Source organism: Netta rufina (genome assembly GCF_964035555.1).
Source record: "Netta rufina genome assembly, chromosome: 5".
Classification (NCBI taxonomy): Eukaryota; Metazoa; Chordata; class Aves; order Anseriformes; family Anatidae; genus Netta; species Netta rufina.
Window position 1 is genome coordinate 13,379,085 of NC_140128.1, and position 18,822 is coordinate 13,397,906.

Consider the following 18,822-nt stretch of genomic DNA (forward strand, 5'->3'; position numbering starts at 1 on the left):
ACTACTAAGCAAATATGATGTTTCTATCTGTCCCTTGCACTCATCTCACCAATCATCTCACCACCCTTGCCTCCACACCATGGTGTCTGAGACGGACCCGTTCCTTCTAGCAGCAGCTCGACCTTCTCCTCAGCAGCTGGTCACTCTGCTCCTCATCGTCCCCGCAGTTCCCCACAGCTCCACAACTCACCAAAGTTCATCTGCAGTCATTATTTGCTCCCTTTGCCGTGGTGATTCAAGTTATGATATGCACACATGCCTTTGCTCTTCAGCTGTGATCAGCAAGCTCAAACTGCTTTGATATCACAGGATTTACTCCGAATTTTATCTTTCACCTCTCTAACTCATAACTTAAACAGATTCCATAATGCTACCAAGATGTAACTTGGCACTGCCAACAAATTACAAGAGGAGAAAGGTGCACTTCAATGTCTTTGAAAATGGCATTAAAAAAGGCCAATAGGTGCTTTTTATTTACACAAGAAGGACAGAAACAAAAAGAGGCATTTCACCAACCAAGGGGGTTAGATACTGTCTGATCTGAGAACAGAATGGGAAACAACTCAAAATGAAAAGCTTTTACAGAACTCAAACTAAATGATCATGTTCTAAGAGCCCCACGTATGCACGCTTATTTGATCTTAGCTGAGGCTACCTTTGGGCTGACACCATGTTCTATCTCCCAAAAACATTTCTTTGTGAAAGCAGTCATCTTCTGGCACTGAAAAAAATTAATTATGTCTGGGCTCATTTAGGAAAAGGCAAACTTCACACATGTTAACAATGTCATGTCTCCGTCTTCCCAGACAGAGTGAAATACGAAGCATAAAAAAGACTCCACAAGACCTTCTAAGAGAGTTAAGAGCATGTTCATTAGAAATGAAATACAAAATACAGTGATGCAGCAGGACGAGGGGCAGCAGGTGAACAAGACCCCCATCATTCCTTACCCTCACCCCAATCCGAGGAAAGCACCTATATAATACAAATCAGAGATCTCCAACAGGGGGTAGAGGAGGGGTTTTACAAAGTGATTTTCTTGCTATACAGAAAATATATTATTTGCTGGAAGTCAATGCTGAGCTGTTAGGGGCCCAGGGCCAGTCACTCGGTGCTCAGGAACACCCCTGAAGGCACGCTGACCCCTACTGTTTCCCCACCAGTTTGCTGAACACGTCGTAGATTTCTGGCTTTTCCTGTGCAAACTGCTCTGCCGTGTTTTTCTGGAGCCAGTCAGATGAACGCATCTGCTGCTGCAGGAGGCCAATGAGGTCACCGAGGTTGGAGCTACCAGAACAGGTAGGTTCCTGGTGGCGGGAGACAAAAATGACTTCATCTGTGCTATCTGCTTTGCCATCCTGGTCTGACTGACAAGGCTGCTCCTTTTCCTCAGCCAGGATCTCCTGCTCTCGCTCTTCCAAAACCTTGCGGATCCGCTGCATACCTGCAGAGGCGTAAGGAGGGGAAACATTGGTGGATTAGTTTAAGCCACAAGGGTCTCCAAATCCCAGTTGGATCCAGAAAAATTTGGAGAATGGAAGGAAAGGAAGGAAGCATGGAGAAGACAAGGATAATAATAATAGGATAGTTTAGGATTAAGGAGAGGAGGGAACAGTGCTGCAGGAACTCCGGCGGGAGGAAGAAGGGAAGACATCACTCACCCAGCTGTAGTCGGTGGGTCTTGTCAGCAAAGATGATGCGGAACCATCCAGGCTCACTGCACTCAAAGGCTTTGCCGCAGGACAGGAGGACCTTGTTATCGAGAAAACGCCTCCAGAGCAACATCTCCTCCTCAAATGTTCCTGTCCTAAGGTACTGGGAGAGTCACCAGAAGGGCCAGAGGTTAGTCACATATAGGCTAACTCACTGAGATCCTCATGAATTTGTGATTCCCATGAGGTCTAAAAAGGCCAGGGGAGACACCTTTTACCTCTGAAGTACAGCAGTTGTGATAAAAAGGAAGAAATGGGGAGGAAAGTGGCTTGAGAGCAGTAAGATTCCTGCAAGGAGGGAAATGCACAGACAGACGAAAGGAAAAGCACACACAGAAATACGAGGCAGTCCCTCCCTCTGCTCACCAGACATCAGATGGGGTTTTACCAAAATGCCTATCGCAATATTGAACTTTCCCCTGGACGCAGCTGCACCGTGTGCCTGCCCTTGTCCCAGGAGAAGCATCCTTTCCTAGGCCTACCAACCTTTCGGAAATCAATCCAGACAAAGAAGCCTGCGTTGCGGTTGAGAAAAGGAACCCCAAGTGTCTTCAGCTCATCTGTCACGTACGTATGGGCAGCTTTTAGGCGGGCATGGTTGGCCCTCAGGTACACCTGGTTGATCCAGTCTAACCAAAGGGAGAAGAAGAAAAAAATTATTACAAACTGCCTAAGAATTCAGATCTGTTAAGGTTTCTAAAATACTCACAAAGCCTTTTTACATTTCACCTTTCGACTCCTTTTTTTGTTTCCTCAAAGAACAGAAACGGGGGCAGGAACTATTTAGCAATTTCATGTCTGTGTGTACCTTTTTCACAATTTCCCTACAGTCATGGCTTTTACAGCTATGGACTGTTAGCACTCCAAGCAGGGTAAAGCTAGAAATCCCAGTTCCATTCCCCTCTTCCCATGAGGTTGTACTCTTTTGCCTCTGCTCAGCTGGTGCTGCGCAACACTAGCTACTTCTACACACTTAGCTTCTTCAGAGCTGCTCCTCTAACTCTGCTGCTGGGGAGCTCTGCAGAGATGTTGCTCTGCTGTGGACCTGTCAGCCATGGCTTACGCAGGCAGCTTCAGGATCAGGGAAGGCTGCCAACTGCACACACAGAGACCATCTGGGAGAGTAAGGGGGCAGAATCCCACAAGGTACCAAGACACACAGCCAGCAGAGGATCCCACATCAAGCTGCTGACTCACCTCTGTCTCTAAGCAGCTGCGCAACCTTGTGCTGGACAGTTCCACAGACCCCGTGGAAGTAGCACAAAGAAGCCACCGCGTTAGCGACATCTTGGTTCTCTGTGTACAAAGTACCAAAGCGAATCCCAGAGACAGCAAAATCCTGCAGAAGACACAGAGAGACTACTTTATTGCACAGGAAGGTTGGGATCCTACAACCATTGCCTTGTTCTTTCTTGCATAAGGAACCTGAGGACAGCAAGCCAACCACAGCGCTGAGGAAGCCACGGCACGGTGGCAACCAGCACTCACCTTGCTTATTCCCCACATCACATGGGTCCTCTGTGGATCAGGCAATCTGTATGTAGAAGGATGCAGATGGGCAGTTAGTGTCATAGGTGCTGAAGCTTTTGGGTCACCAGTGCAGCAATGTGAAAACAGAGAGGCAGCATTACACAGTGACAGGCAGCGCAGCACGGAACAGCAGGCAGGCAGGAAAATCCCGATCTGACCTAACTTCGGAAGCAAGGAACTCCCAGGAACTAATTTTAGATGAGATTTTTAGGTATTTCAGATATATTGATACTTCCAGCAAGTGCTGTACTTCACACACCACAAGTTTTCTGCATGTATATAGCTTGTACATTTAATGCTACCAATCAATTTCTATTGATTTCAATTTCTAAGAATTTAAAGCAATTTTCTTTCCTTATTTCTTTCAAACCACAATACTTTGCAGAAGGAGGTTCTTCCTTTGCAATGCTGTACGTCCAAGCTCAGCAATGCTGAGAAAACAGCCAAGTATAATTTTATTTCTTTGCAAATGAGCACAAAAAGAAAGATAGCACCACTGGTGAAAACCAGAAAGAAAAAACGATTATAATAAATATATTCAAATATGAGTTTTGCAAAACATTTTGTATCATTAAATTAATACCTAATAAAACCCATTCTCAAATCTGTAGTGACACTGTGATCCGTGACTACTGTATGAAAAAACAGAAAGTAAACAGCAACAGAAGGTCTTTATAGCATCAACAGAAACATGGGAAAGAGGCAGAAATGCTTAAACGGGAAAGAAAAGCCTCACTCTCAAGAAATGAAACATTCATTGCCATTCTGGGGGGACTGGCACAAGCAAGTACCAAAGCACACGCTGGAAAGGGTATCACAGCAGAAAATGAGTATTTTTTCCTTGCTAGATTTTTCCTTGCACTTGAAAAAAAATGCATTTGCCATTCAGAAATTACAATAATAATAACAAAAACAAACAGTGTATCGCAGATTCAGAATTTGCTAGCTCATGACTTAACTTCCAGTCACAAGTTCTCAGCAAGGCATCATGTTGAATTGTCACTGGAAGATGGCCAGGGAAGTAGGAGCTGATTTTACCTGTCCATGCCCAGGACACTGTGAAACGTGGCTGATTCATCAAAAACTGACAGCATGTAGATCTCATCTACTATCACATGCAATTCATGTCTGCAAAAGGACAAAATGGAAGTTACAAAAAAATGCTGCTTCTGAGCTTAGAAGCAAAGAGAAATTCTGGATTCTGCAAAGACTGGCTTTATGCAAAGAAGAGGGACACCAAATTTTGTAGCACAGAAGCACTTTTCAACAGCTTGGAAGGTCTGTTACGTGTACGCTGAATTGCTTTGAGTTATATCCAGCTAATTGTTACACACTGCAACCATACAATGAGAAAGAAAAATCAGTCATTTCCAATGCACTTGTGAAAATGAACTGCTGCAGGTACCACCCTTCTAGAGTACGATGTATTACCACCCACTCAGGATTGACCACATTTCAGAGAGCATCAGCAAGGAAGCTGGGCAGCCATATTTAAATATTTATTAATATTTCTGTACGTTTTTCTCTGTAGATACAGAAAAACTGGGAGGAAAGGAACTCAGATTCCTACCAAAGACACACAGCACAGCAGCGAAATAAAGCTTTTATTCCTTGACACAAGTTTCCTTCCCACTCCTGATGACTGGAAGGTCCACGCTCCCTTCTCCCCGCCAGCCCTCTCTCCTCTCTTAAGCCTGCTGTGTGCTGTGTGAAGAACAGGCTTTATGCCCGACTGAGAAAATATTCACACATAAATTAGGAGACAGCAAGTAGTCCGACAGACTCTGAAAGTTGTATCTGACTCAGGATACCTCAGGCCTCCAAACTGACATACCTTTTAGCAAATTCCAGGTAATCCCGTAATTCTGACAAGGAATAGATGTCCCCAAGGGGATTTTGGGGATTCAGTAGAATTAAGGCCCTTACAGTGATGCCCTGCAGAACACAAAAAATGCAGTAGTAAGAGAGCATTCATCACAGGACAGATTTTCGGTTCCTCCACTGGAGCACTGAATGCGACACAAAACTCTCCTTCAGCTTCCCCCATGACAATTTCACCTCAAAAGTTAGATTTGTAAGAGACATCTTTTAGCCACAAATTAAGATATTTTTATAATTACAGCACTTGCAAAGGGAACTGGGGAAAACACTATAGAATCAGTCTACGATTTTGAGAAGGAGGAGTTCTGCTATGATTGCTGCCATCTGGTAAGCCAATTTATAACAAAGATGCTCTCACACATTCTCAGTGTGGAGGAGAATTGTGTCTCAGCTGTATCAGCAATCAGGAAGGAACAGATTACTGAAGTTTGCCCATGAATGAGGCAAGAAAGAGAGGAATTTGAGCTACGTGGATGCAAATTGCTCACATTTAGAGCACATGCGGCTGGAGATGTCAGAGCCAGTAACGATGTAAAGATGCAGCTAAACCTGCATTGGGTTTAGGACAATTTCAAAACCTACAGACTAAATATTCAAAAACAATCTGCATTTACCTTCTAAATTTGCCCCTCCTGCAAATATTCTTCATCATCTTGCTTGATTCTGCTGCACTACTGAGTATAGCAGTAGTTTTTGGGGGAACTCAGCTGGCTTTCCCAAAGGAGAAACTCTGGGTAGTCCCTACATTGTAGCGCATGCCCAGGTACATATGACGTGGTGGGATTCCTCGTGCAAGTGAGGCTCAGTACTCTGCCACAAGTGCAAACAGGATTTGCAAGAAGCCTGATCTCAGCCTTTCTGTAAGGACCGTGAGAAAGCCAGGCGCTAGGTTCTGAAATTGTTTTGGTCTTCAGGCCATTTCTGGGACCAGCCATTTCAAACATACTGCTGACTTAATACAAAGAATTTGAATACTTGTAGACCGATAATAAGCAGCTCAGCTACACTCACCTCTGCACGGGCATCCTGCAAGGCTTTTTCCAGTTTTTCCACTGTAAGCTGAAAAGGCCGAGTGCTTGTTCCAGTAATCTGAAAGACATCGCAAAGATACAAAAAAGGCCAAATTATTTCAACAGAGTCTCCTTGAGCCATTCCCCTGAGAAACGTCCCCAAAACAAAATGAAAGCCCAACAATAATGACCAACAATAAAGAGTATCCACTCTTACCTCTTTATACTACAGAAAGCATAAATAAATAAAATCAAAGAAACGTTCATCATAGACAGGCCACAGGCACAGAATTCTCTGGCCATTCTTAATAACTAAAGCAATGCCAAATCTCCATGTGCTCTTCGACCCCAGACCATCTCTAGTGGGACAGCACCTACTTCTGTCTCTAAGGTTCAAAATGGCCATCTTCCCCCCTCAACAGCCATTACTGAATGTTTATGGGAAGTAACGTGCAAGAAAAGGAGAAGACTGGAATCCAGATTTATGCCCTCAAACAAGTTTCTGGGAAACTACACGTCGAGTTTCCCAACAATAAATGGGAAAACACCCACAGGCTGCTGCCTAGCCTTGTCCTCAGGTCCCCAGAGCTTGACACTTTCCTGTGCCAATTATTTTTTGACTGCAGAGGTTGATACATGTATTCCCTCCTCTCAATTCTTACCTTACTATCTAAATAGGCGTACACCAGCTTCACATTACCATACAGAAAGACGCTCCGGGTGATACCACCATAAAAAGGAGTAGCAATCAGAACAGCCTCTGGAACCAAGACAACAAAATTTGTCAGCCACAGGCCCCAGTCCTTCTCTCTCTTCTAGCATATTTCAGCTAAGCATGAAAGCTTTTCTACACTTATGCCCTCTGGAAACATTTTAATGTTACTGCCTTTTTCTCTACTTTCTTTCTGTATTAATTCTTCGGTCTTCTGCAAGAACTAGGACACTGTACATCCATCCTCAGTAGCCCTTGTAAGCTTGAGCATAGCCCACATTTAGTGGGCTAAACAGAACACCCCAAAACAGTGAAGGCAGACAGGGTGAAACACAGAGTGTGAGCACCAGAGATCTGCAGAGTGTGAAGGTGATGAATTTCACAGCACAATGCTGCAGGAAACAAGAACCTTGCAGTTCTAGAACCTTGCTTCTATCAAACAATATTTAAACTGAGTAACTCATTATTTCCCAAGAAAAACAAACATTGAAAACATCTCCCGGCAATCCACTTACCTCCTGGATCACAAAGGACTGTAGCTAACGCAGAAAACAAAGAGCCACAACCATTCAGAACAATCACCTAGAGAAGAAAGAGACAGGTTAGTGATAAAGCAGTCCATAGAAAGATACCACCACAAAAAATGATTTCTAATAGTATCAACAAAATATATTTGCTCCCTAATCCTCTAGCACGGATGTTCCCACAATTTTCCTGCTGAATTCCCACTTCTACCAGAAATAACTTTAATCCTGTACTCTGTTTCATGACGCTTCGTCCAGGTGCCTTTCTTGATTGTAATATGCAATATAGTATTTAGAAATAGCAGGTTTTATGTTGGGGGGAAAAAAAATAGTTCTGAAGCTTTAGAAAGGCAAAGTCCTTGTCACCAGCTAATTCGCATTATGTTCTCTTTGTGGTAACAGCAGCTCCTGCCTCCTGCCAAATTTGTGCAACAGTGGAAATTGTCATCTTATACGGGGCAATTTTGACTCCTGCTTCTAGAAGACCAACATCCCTTGATGTCTAGAAGACTTAAGGTCCCTTGAGTTCAATCCAAGAATCAGGTAGAATCTGCTGCCTTGGAGGGGCAATGATCAGCAAATTGATCAGTCACAACTTCAGCGTATGTGAAGTAGGGGCCTCTGCTTGAACTACAGTAGCCAGAGCAGCAGTGGCTGCTCCTGCTGCCTTTACAACCCAGCAAAAACAGGACTGATGCATGCACCGAGCCCAGCCTGCATCCCTCGTAGGTCAGCAAGTCCTGCAAAGCCTGAAAAAGTTTGCTCTTGCCAGGTAAAACTACTCTTGGCTTAACGACAGATTTTGTCCTGAGGTGTAGCAGCAAAATGGTAAAAAATAAACCCAGCTGAAACAATGGGCACTCTTTGTCCCTGAGGGACACAAGCACCATAGGTCCCAGAGCTGAATACAGAGATAAAAGCACAAAGCCACATTGAAAGCAATGGCATGAAAAGTTGGCACACAAAAGTAAAGAATAAGGCAAATGAACAGCAGAACTGAAGTGTTTTGGCTAAAGTGTTCATCAAAAGCTACTAAAATGGCTATGATTCAACCTCATTTACATGATAAAAGGCTGTCATCTTACAAAATCACTTGTTTAAAAAAAATAAGATGAAATTGTTTGACAACAAATGGCAATACATTAGAATAGACACCAATGGAAAGTGGGTTACCCACATTTTCTGCCTTAAGAGGTGCAGGGGCCTTGCAGTAATAGGTCAAAAACCGAGCCACTTCCTCCCGTAAACTGAGAAAGACACAAAAGCAAATATTGATTCAGCTTATTCTCCAAGAGGCTGGGCTTCCCCAGGTCCGCATCTCAGGAAAATAAAGCCAGGGCACAGTAAAGTCTGATGCAGATAGCTAGAAAACAGGATAGCTCAGGCCCGTGCCACAGACACGACTGTTACACATGGCAAAGGTGTCACGGATAATGGCTACAGCTAGGCATACATTTCTGAAGAGCTTTAACTGAGAACAGAGCTGAAGGATTCAAGTCCCCAGTGTTCATGATGTCTCAAGGAACTTTTTGGAGTTACCTGATCTGTTAATGTATACCGTGTTGTTAAAACTGCATTGGCTTTAGAAAATCAGCATCTTCTCTTACATAAAAGGATTTTTAACTGGATTTTTAACTGGGTTTTTAACTAGCTGGGTGACTAATTTACACTTTTGAAAAGAAAAAGATGATTAAGTGACCTAGAAAAGTTTTAACTAATGTGTAGCAGAAGTGGTGTACTCATCCCCTTTGTTTATCAGACAAGTACTCAAAAAGCAAAGCATTACAGGCATGGGAAGACTTACAACATATGTCCCTTCCAGTCAGGATACTGAAGCAGTGGAGGCTCCATGAGGTTCATATCGGTCTGCGTCAGCTGTGAGCAACAGAAAGAGGCATTAAAAGCACAGTCACGGAAACCAGAAACATGGAAATAGATAGATCCACGTGCAGGCACATACCTGCATAGACACATACACACAAAACTTCAACAGCCTTAAAACTGGATTGAGAAAGCCACTGACCACCAGAATTAATGCAGCTGGGAGAGGCAACAATCAGCAAGCTGACCAGTGATAACTGCAGTTTATGGAAGGTCTTTGCTAAATGATTGCAGCCAAAGCTTCTCTGCCCAGAGATCTACAGAAGGGATGCCAAACAGGCAATACAAGTGATGCCCATAAAAAAAGAAGCCTGCCAAAGACCTTCTGAACAAATGAAGCAATCAAGTGTCCCAAGGAGTGCTTTGCCACGTTATCAGAACAGCGGCTTTCAGCTGGCAATTAAGTACCAATTGTGGAAGCTCTACCATCATGAAAGCTCAGGTCTATATCGTCGGAAAGAGACGGACAGGATTTAAAATCACAATCTGATACGTGTTTTCTTTTATTATTATTTTTTTAAACTTTCAACATATTAATTTTTAATGAATTCTACCTTTCATTTATATCTCAGTTCCAAGTTACTTCAGACCTACAATCCTGATAAGTCCTTGTAAGCATTAGAATGTAACAGGAGCCTTCAAAAGACAAGCGAAAAATAAAATTATCTTCTTGAATGTCTTCCCTAGGGCAGGTACTCTGTCCTTTATTAGGAGCTTATTCTGTTCTCAAAGTCAGATTCACCTGAACTGTGGGCGAGCTCTAGAGCCCTTTTTAATGTTTATATTTAGATAAAATAAGCACACTGCTTTTATCTAAATATTTTCAAGGTTGTCATTATCAGGGTTTCACAAAATCCAGTTCTATGAAGTTGCAAGGGGAAGTGCAGCGGTGATCAGGGCAGAAGGAAAAGGACATTTGACACGAACAAAAAGGGGATAAACAAATGTTATGTGCAAGGTAACTTCCAAACATTTGATGGCAACCAATCTATGAGTTAATACTAACAAACACAGGGGAGTGTGGACACAACAAGTAAGTGATGGTGCAAAAGAGGAAGGAAATTTAACATGCAGTATGAATGTCTACCACAGAATAACAAAACCACAACATTCTGTATTGGTGTTTTAATAACTTGTGCCAAGCTCTGGAAACTGGACAGTTTAAAGACACTGTCCTCATCCCATGCAGAATTACAACCTGACATTTGGGGAATAAAGTTCCTTTATTCATCTGCAGATGTTCTCGAAGCCTATGTAGCACAGAACTATGTCTCCTTAGATCTCTCTCCTAAACTTGTCTAGAGAATGCAACATAAAACGTATCAGCAAACTTGGCCAAAAAGGGCTATGCAATAATAAAGAGGAGAACCCTTAAAGATAATGCTTTAAGGGCTAAGGAAATCAGATGGGCCATCTAAAATTAAGATTGTCTGAGATCTCAAGCCACAGAATATTAATTATCCAATTTAAGGGTCAAACGTTGAAGACAGAAATCTGATATGCTGCTTTATTCAGTGGGAACAGTATTTATTTTCCCCAATAGCAACAAATTATTTTTCCCTGCAATCCCAGCTGGCACAGCATTCAGTGAAGCCCTGCTGTAACTCTGGGCTGTGACGAAGAAGCTGGAAACAATAACACTGTCCTACTTGTCGCCACTTGCACGATGGCTCATCACACTACAGCTTATTCTCACGATAAGGCTAATGAAGATGCAGCTGATTGCTGTCTCCCTCTGCACTACTTGCTGCAGACGCCGTGTTAGTGTAGGGGAAGGACAGTGAACGAAGGGAGGTACAACCTACACAGCCCAGAGGGCACCTCCTGTGTGCACAGCCGCCAGGCAGCAGCTCTGCCTTACCTGTTCTTTTAGCTGGAAGGCCGAGTGGTGGGGTAGCATCCCCGAGTCAGTGGTGTGGCAGGCAGGAATAAAACAAGGAACATTTTGAGGGTGGGAATTGGTGGAACGGGAGTAACAGTGAGCTTCAAAGCGCAGAGACTGACTGCCAGAACCCCAGCCACCTTCCCTCCCCACAGGCAGCTTCAGCTAGGAAAAGTGCAGCCTTTCCACCTTGGAGGCTGAATCTGGTCAGTAATTTTAATGGAAATCAAGAAACATTCCTTTAAGGCACAGGTCTGTCACTTTCTTTTGTCTTTTTTGTTGTTTATTCCTGATTCATGTCATTTGTTTCATGCAATTGAACAAAGCGTCTGACAAGCAGCCGATCCACTATGATTTCAAGAGGTTTCACAAGATGTCCCATTCACTGCTGCCACCCTCTCAAATTTTAGGGAAGTTCAGAACTAGGAGTCCAAACTGTGAAACTTTACAACGGACAGAGCCAACTTCCTCTGTCCCAGGCTATGAAGACCCTCGAAATTAAAGAGAGATCAAAACTAGTTCTGAGACCTCTGTATTAAATGAAATATGGTCAGTGGGAGAAAATAAAATTCATCTTATTTTCATTTAAGTACTGAGTCTTAAGTATTTGAATGAGCCAAGTACATTCCCACAAACACACTATGAAAAGGAACAGAAAAATATCCCTGTTCCTATCCTCCTGCTAAAATAACATAAGTAAGTGTACAAAGAGCTGGATTCAAAAGTGACTTCCAACCATAAGAAATACACAAGGAGAAAGTTAACTAGAGAACCCTGAACGGCAGCAATAATACTAGGAAAGTAGAGACACTGAGGAGGAACTACACAGCACATTTGCTTTTCTTTTTGGAATAGAACTTACCCGTTTAGACATCAGGTCAAAGCAGAGTTTATTCTCACTGGTGCCAAAATTAATTATACCCTAGAAAAGAAAAGAATTTATCATTTAGGGACACAAAAAAAAACATGTACATACCACCACCTTCGCTGTCACTTCACTGATGTGCCCTCAAAGAGCTTATCAAGGAAGTCAAAACACAGTTCACTGAAATATAGAATGTAATATGGAACTGGAGATGTATACGTATGTTTGAGTGTTTACATACATATCTCAGGCACTTAGCTTCTTAGGCAATAAACTTTGTGAAAATGAATAGCTACTAACAATTTGTACTTCTTCACAAGACACGTTTAACTTATTCTTCAATTCCCTCATCGTTATGCATCTAACTGCAAACACATCTAAAACGATTCTGGGGAAACTGAGGTTTACACTTCTGCAGCAGCTTGAAGAAATGTTTTTGATATATTTCTTTATCTAAAATAACTCATTTATTAGTTGTTACCATTCCACTCCACTGTTTTTTTCAAATAACCACCTAAACACAGTCATTACATTTTCCCCTGTGGAGAGACAGTCCTGCAGTTCCAGGTCTAGGATTTGGCCCTGCTTATTTTATATTATATATTAGATGCTGAAGAGCTCAAGTCTACTAGCACATTTTCACTACTGGAAGAGGTTGGATAAATAAATTAAAAAAAATACCACAGGCAACCTAAACAATTGTACATTTATGATGTTTCTAAAATACAAGCCCAATTTTAGGCATTTCTTTAAAAATCTACTACTTACATTGTTAGTAGAAGCTAGTAGAAGAGTTGGTAGAAGTGAGAGTTTCTGCCTCATAACACACCTCTATCAAAAAATTGATTGTGTTTTTGTGTCTTAAAAATCTAGTTTTCAACTCCCAACACTGTGTGTGACTCAAGTCAGGGCTCAGAACAAAACATTCAAAAAATTTCAAGTAGTTCAGTATCTGAATGCAGGATCTCTTTAAAAGTAACCCACGGATAAATCATTATTTATAATCACTACACTTGTTACTTATTCAATACCAATTATTAACATTCAGCCTCTGTGCCACAAGGGGGTGTGTGACGAGCTACTTACAACCGAGCAGCACAGCTTAAACGGGCAGGGAAAGTTCTGAGGTTTTTTGTTTTAAATGTCTACTGCTCTGTGGTTTTATCTCGTCCACCACCCATCACCAGCAATAATCGGTGACTGTCCTCAGTGGGAAGCAGGGGTGGTGAGATAAAAAAGAGGAACAGCATGTTCCTGCAGGTTTCTTTCGCCTTTGAAGGTCTGTTACTGCCACTGGCTGGCTCCCGACAGGAAAACCTGGGCATGCAAACCTGTGCTGAACACAACGTTCACCTTTGACGTGGGAGTGATGGGCATAGTTACTTTTTATTTCACGTCCCAGAACAAACAGCTTGGCCCACCACGTCTGCGTGAGCCAGGAAAACACTCGGAGACTCGCACTCACATTGGGGTTCTTGTCTTCATCGTACTTGTCAGCATGATAAGCTTTGTACCCCTCCTCGGTGGAGCCCCGGAAAATGTTGACGACGTTGCCCCGAGCGGAGAGGTAGGGGCTCCTCTGGAAGTCACCGGGGTGGCAGAAGCCGTGCATGTCAACGCTCCTCTCGGCCTGCGATCGAGCCCGCAGCTCTTGCAGGTCACCTCCTCCGAGGCCGGTCATTTCGGACAGCGCCTGGTTGAAGTCCAAGCCCCGAGGCATGGTGATGGAAGAGGAGGAGCCGCTGTGGCTCTGCTTCAGGATGCTGAGCATCTGGGCGAAGACGTTGAACATGCGGTACTCGTGCTCCCGCTCCAGCTCGAAGCGCCGCTGCTCCAGCTGCATCCGGCGCTCCTCCACGTCCAGGTCTCGCTGAAATCGGCGCTCCTCCATCTGCAAGAAGCGCTCCTCCATGGCCCGCTGAGACGTCAGGGTCTTCAGCAGGAGGTCGTCGAGAGGGTCCTTCACCCGCTGGCCTTTCCGCTTCTTCCTCAGGCGATGCAAGGCGGAGAAGCCAGGCCGGGGAACCACGTTCTGCATCCGTGACGAGCTGGCCATGTTGGACTCACTGAAACCTGCGAATATTTGAAAGTAGGAAGAAAAATGAAACGTGCAGCAAGTGAAACGGTGCGGACGCATTTTGCAACCTTCCACTGCCCCTCCTAGAAAACACCAGACTAAATAAAGGAAAAACAAAGTAAAATCAGCCAGGTACATCCTGGGAGTATGCTAGTTTGGTGGTATTTTTATTTTTTTTTAAACTTCACATGCTGGGCTCCCCATTTCGCTGCCAGCCCCTGGCCTGGCTCCCCGTTTGCTCTCTGAATTGACCTTCATGAGTCAACCCCTTCCGACAGCGCTGCCCTTGGCTGCCTACGCAAGCACCACGGTGAGGACACAGCGTTTCTTCCTGATCTCGGAAATAAGGCTCACGCTGATCACCACCTCTCTTCCTCCCAAGCACGCTGTGTTCTTCCATCAACCTGTCCGAGGCCGGCTGGAAATCTCTGTGATTTCCAGACTCCACCTTCCACGGCAGCCAAGTAACGTCTGTTGCACGCCCAACTCTCGTCTCCTTTACACACATAAGCTGTTTCTACCAGTGACTTCCAAACACGTCTTCTTTCCAAGTCCTAATTAACAGATTAGAAAGCCGGGCAATGATTATCCCCAAGCATTCTTCACTGCTGAGTGGTCTAAAAGATTAGATAGGGAAAACATTTAACCAGAGCGCAAGGAGAGTTTCACCTGCAGGTTTGCTGTGTCGCAAGGGCAGAAGAGGGTCTCCTGATACAATTCAGCATGAGGACTGCAGACAGCCCTGGTCACGTTCAATTGACACCAAAAAGCATGCAATTTTTTATTATTTTTTTTGAATAATGTACGCACTGTCAGCATTATATGCAGAAATCCAGCACGAATGCCTATCCCAGTTTATAGCGGATGCGACAGTCCTTTGGATTTCATACACAGTATTTAGCCTAGCATGGTAATTGTAGAGTGTTTTTTTTACCTGCAGCAAAACACGTTTCGGGAATTGCCACAAGACTATTAATGCGGATACCAGCCTTCTACTTTAAAGCTTTTTGGGACGTGGAATCCTTATTGGATCCAAACGCCAGTGCATAAAAAGAAAACCAAACCAGGTGTCCATCTCCGCACCAGAAAAAAAAAAAAAAAAAAATCTCTTTCTGGGAAACGAGGCAGCAACCTTATGCTGGAATGTAAAAGGCCATCCCTACCTGAAGGTGAAACACTGGTTTCAATGGGAACCTCCACCCTGGAGATGGGAGAGTCGTCCTGGGCCCTCTCCAAGAAGGCTCTCTCCATCTCACCTTCTTCAGGGGAGCCCTGCTGGTAAGCCAAGGCGGCTGGGGGCTCGGGGGTCAAGCAGTGCTCATCAGAGTTCACCTCCTCACATTTGATCTCCATCAGTTCGGGGTGCTGCGCGTGCCCGAAGGCGAACTGGTGGCGGCGGTGGCGGTGGTGGTAGCTCTCCACCATGGCGCCCTGCAGCACCTGCTGGGCCATCACGCCGCCGCCCAGCGCGTAGGGCAGCGCGGGGCGGCTGTTGAGCACGCGGTCCATCACGTCGAAGAACTTCCAGCCGCGGCCGCCCCGCGGGGCCTTGGCGTTGTCCTTCAGCCGCCGGTACTCCAGCTTCATCTTCTTGATCTTCTCGCGGCACTGGTCGCCCGTGCGGTGGATGCCCTTCTCCCGCAGCACCTCGGCGATGCGGTTGAAGACGTGCTGGTTGCGCAGGCAGCTCTCCAGCTCCACCTGCACCGCCTCGTCGGCCCACAGCTGCAGCAGCTCCACCACCTCGGGGTCCGACCAGTTGCTGCCCCGCTCGTACTTCTTCCCCCGAAAATCCATCCCGACCGCCGACCGCGGCACGCGGGGGCGAGCGGGGACGGGGGGCTCCGAGCCTGCCCACCCCGGCACCCGGCCCCCCGAGCCCACGGCCCGAGGGGCTCCGGGGGGGGCCGGGGCCGCCCCCCCGGCCGCAGGAGCCCCTCGCCCCCCGTCCCTCACGGCCGCCCGGGGGCTCCGCGTCCCCCCCCCCCGGCCCCGGCCCCGGCCCCTCACGGGCGAGGCGCGGCCGCCGGCGCCCCTGTCCCGGCCGGGCACGGCTCGGCACGGCTCGGCCCCTCCGCTAGAGCCGGGCGGAGCGAGCTAGCGGGGAGCCGTGCCGGCATGTTCACATCCGGGGTGACAGCACATGCGTGCAGCCCTTATTCCGGGATAATTTTAGCCCGTGCCAGCCGCTCGCCGCGCTCCCGTGCCGTGCCGGGACAAGAGGGAAGCCGCAGAGCCTCCCTTCAGCCTTCCCTTTGCTCGGCACGGCTCGGCTCGGCTCGTCTAGGCTGCGATGGGTCAGGCTGGCGGCAGCCCGAGCCGTGCCGAGCCGTGCCAGAGCCGCCCCGCCCGGCCCCGCCTCGCCCGGTCCCCGCCCGGCGGTGCCAGGCACGGCTCGGCTCGGCTCGGCACGGAGCACGGCGAGGGGAGGGGACGGGAGGGGAAGGGAGGGGGCCCCCCGCCGCGAAAGCTGGGCGAAAAGGGGGCGAAAATGCCCGGCTTCGGGGCCGTGTTGGCGAATTCTGTGAAAAGTGCCTTTACGGGGAGAAAAAAAAAAAAAGCAAAAAAACAAAACAAACAAACAAAAAAAAACTTTTCAAGCGGTACTGCCTTGCCTAGCAACTTCTGCTCAGATCACAGTTGGGATTTCCTCAGTTTTTCTGCTTCCACACCTCTGTGTGGCTCCCTAAGATTTTTATTATTTTTTTTTTTCCCCTTTCCTAGGGTTTTTCAAGGCAAAGGCACCCGTGTGCTGGCTCCATTACACAAAGACGCCTGCCCTCCCTGCTTGCTGGAGCACACCAAGAGTGGGGTAGCAATGAATAGGGCCATCCATGACATAAGTTTAACACCAGATAGACACAGACCAGAGGCAGCACGGAGCAGGCTCCTTCAAAAGCTCCTCAAAAAGCTCCTCAAAGCCGCCCGAGAGCCCGCAGCACCCCGGGGCCATTGCACACCCCATAAACTCCCCGCTTAGCCCTGGCCGCAGGAGCTGCGGCTTCAGCATCCCAGCACCACAAGGCATGGAGCCCTCAATCATCGCATAAATCGGCAATAACAAATGCTGAGCTATTTTCTCGCTCACGGCTCACTTGTTTCCATCTCTGCCATGCGAGGTGGAAGGCTCGGCTGGCAGAAATCCCTCACTGCCTTTCTCTTTCTCCTGTAGCGTGCAAACCGAGCGCTGCCGCACGGCGCCCTCCTTCCCAAAGCCTTCCTGCCTCCATCTCATCCCAGCAGATAACACCAGAGTGCTGCAGAGCCTGGGCAAACCTCCCCTGACCCTCAGCTCCTTGTCTAGAAAGCCATAATACACAATCCTGAAAATTCCCCCCTCAAAAACAGTGCTGAGTTTCCCAGTTTTGCTCCGGGTCTCCAAGCCCTTCACGCAAACAGCCGGCGGCCAGCTAAACCTTAGGCACCAACATTTGCCCTGCACACCCCAGAACACCGGGTCCCACTAAATAAAGGTGGTATTCACATTAAATAAAGGTGATATTCCCACTAAAGGTGATATTCCCACTAAAGGGTCCCTCCCTTCGGGGGCTGGAGCCGAGGGAGGCTCGGGGTGCTGCTGCCGGCCCCGCAGCCCTGCAGAGGGTGCTGCAGCCCCGGCGAGGATTTATTGGGCTGTCCCGGCTCTGCCCAGCGGCACAAATATTTTTGGTGCTTAAAACTTAATAGTAATATCGATTAGCCACACAATCCCCCTGCAAAAACCCTCAGCCCAGCCCCTGACAAGTCACAAAGCGTCACTGAAATAAAGCATGGAAACCAAAAACGACATTGGACCTCATGGCGACCATTAGGGCATCTCTAATTCATCACTAATTCCTCCATCTCATCCCGGTTTTTGGAGATGGGTTTATATCTCACTGACTTTTAGCACAAGCAAGACTCACAAAACCTTTACGGATACCTTATTTGTAGGCTTCTTATTGCATTGGCAGCCAGAGCAGGGCTGCACTTGGCCTTGTACAGTTTGTTGACCACTTTAATAAGAAGGGTCAGCACAAGGACATGAGAAGGGAAGCCAAAATTTTGGAGGGACTTGTGCTCTTAGCACATCCCCAAAGGGTTAGTTAAGGTACTTTGCAGTAAAGCCCCCAGAGGGCAGTAAGGCAGTCTTCAGAAACCTTCCATAAAGCAGAGCCGGACAAGGAAAAGAAATAAAAATAGCCATTTCATGATTAATCATGTAGATTCCCTAAGACTGACTTTTTGGAAGGGTTGGGGTGAATTTTGGAGCTGATTAAACAGCACGCTGCCACTCCTGAGAAGTTCTGGGCAGAAGCACGGGACGTGCCCAGCTGCAGGCAGAGGCAGCTGTGGGAACTGCTGGGCACTGTCCACCCTCACGCTCAGTGCATCAGCCACACAAAGAGCAGAGGAATGGTGTTTTTCCATCTTTCTGTGCAAGTTGCTTAGGTCAGAGTCAGGCCTGCTTACTCACCCCATGCAGCTCGTTAATGGGATTCCCTGGGGCAGGAAGCGGTGGTGGGTCTGGGGGTGTATCTTAAGTACTGGCTGACCCCGTGACTAATAACAAACAGAGATAAAGTGAATCTGAGTGTCCAACTTCATATGTTAGAGGGAACGAAGTAAAGGAATGGATTCCAATTCCTGGGACCAAACCTACTTCTGGCAACTGCAGGATTAAAAGGAAGAGGGACCAATTATGTATATACACCTGGATTCATGTAGGTTCCTCTATCATAACACCCTTTCTGTAGGTTGTGACTAAC

At 46.4% G+C, this 18,822-nt stretch overlaps 1 protein-coding gene across 3 annotated transcripts; it reads right to left on the reverse strand.

The window, feature by feature from the left end:
• Positions 1-723: 723 nt before the first annotated feature.
• LOC311209499 (1-aminocyclopropane-1-carboxylate synthase-like protein 1) lies at positions 724-15,974 on the reverse strand. 3 transcript variants are annotated; one of them, XM_084286879.1, is made up of 15 exons: positions 15,238-15,974; positions 13,463-14,070; positions 11,995-12,054; positions 9,174-9,244; positions 8,547-8,616; positions 7,361-7,427; positions 6,796-6,893; positions 6,135-6,212; positions 5,077-5,177; positions 4,281-4,370; positions 3,201-3,246; positions 2,910-3,051; positions 2,199-2,341; positions 1,662-1,815; positions 724-1,444 (listed from the first exon to the last, which is right to left on the reverse strand). In XM_084286879.1, exons 1-15 carry the CDS (start codon positions 15,869-15,871, stop codon positions 1,146-1,148), a joined length of 2,661 nt encoding a protein of 886 aa, XP_084143005.1. In that variant the 5' UTR covers positions 15,872-15,974; the 3' UTR covers positions 724-1,145. The 3 variants fall into 3 exon arrangements, with proteins under 3 accessions (XP_084143005.1, XP_084143006.1, XP_084143007.1); XM_084286881.1 differs by lacking the exon at positions 724-1,444 and adding an exon at positions 1,931-2,000 and having other exon boundaries at positions 1,737-1,815; XM_084286880.1 differs by lacking the exon at positions 724-1,444 and having other exon boundaries at positions 1,686-2,000.
• Positions 15,975-18,822: the final 2,848 nt, after the last annotated feature.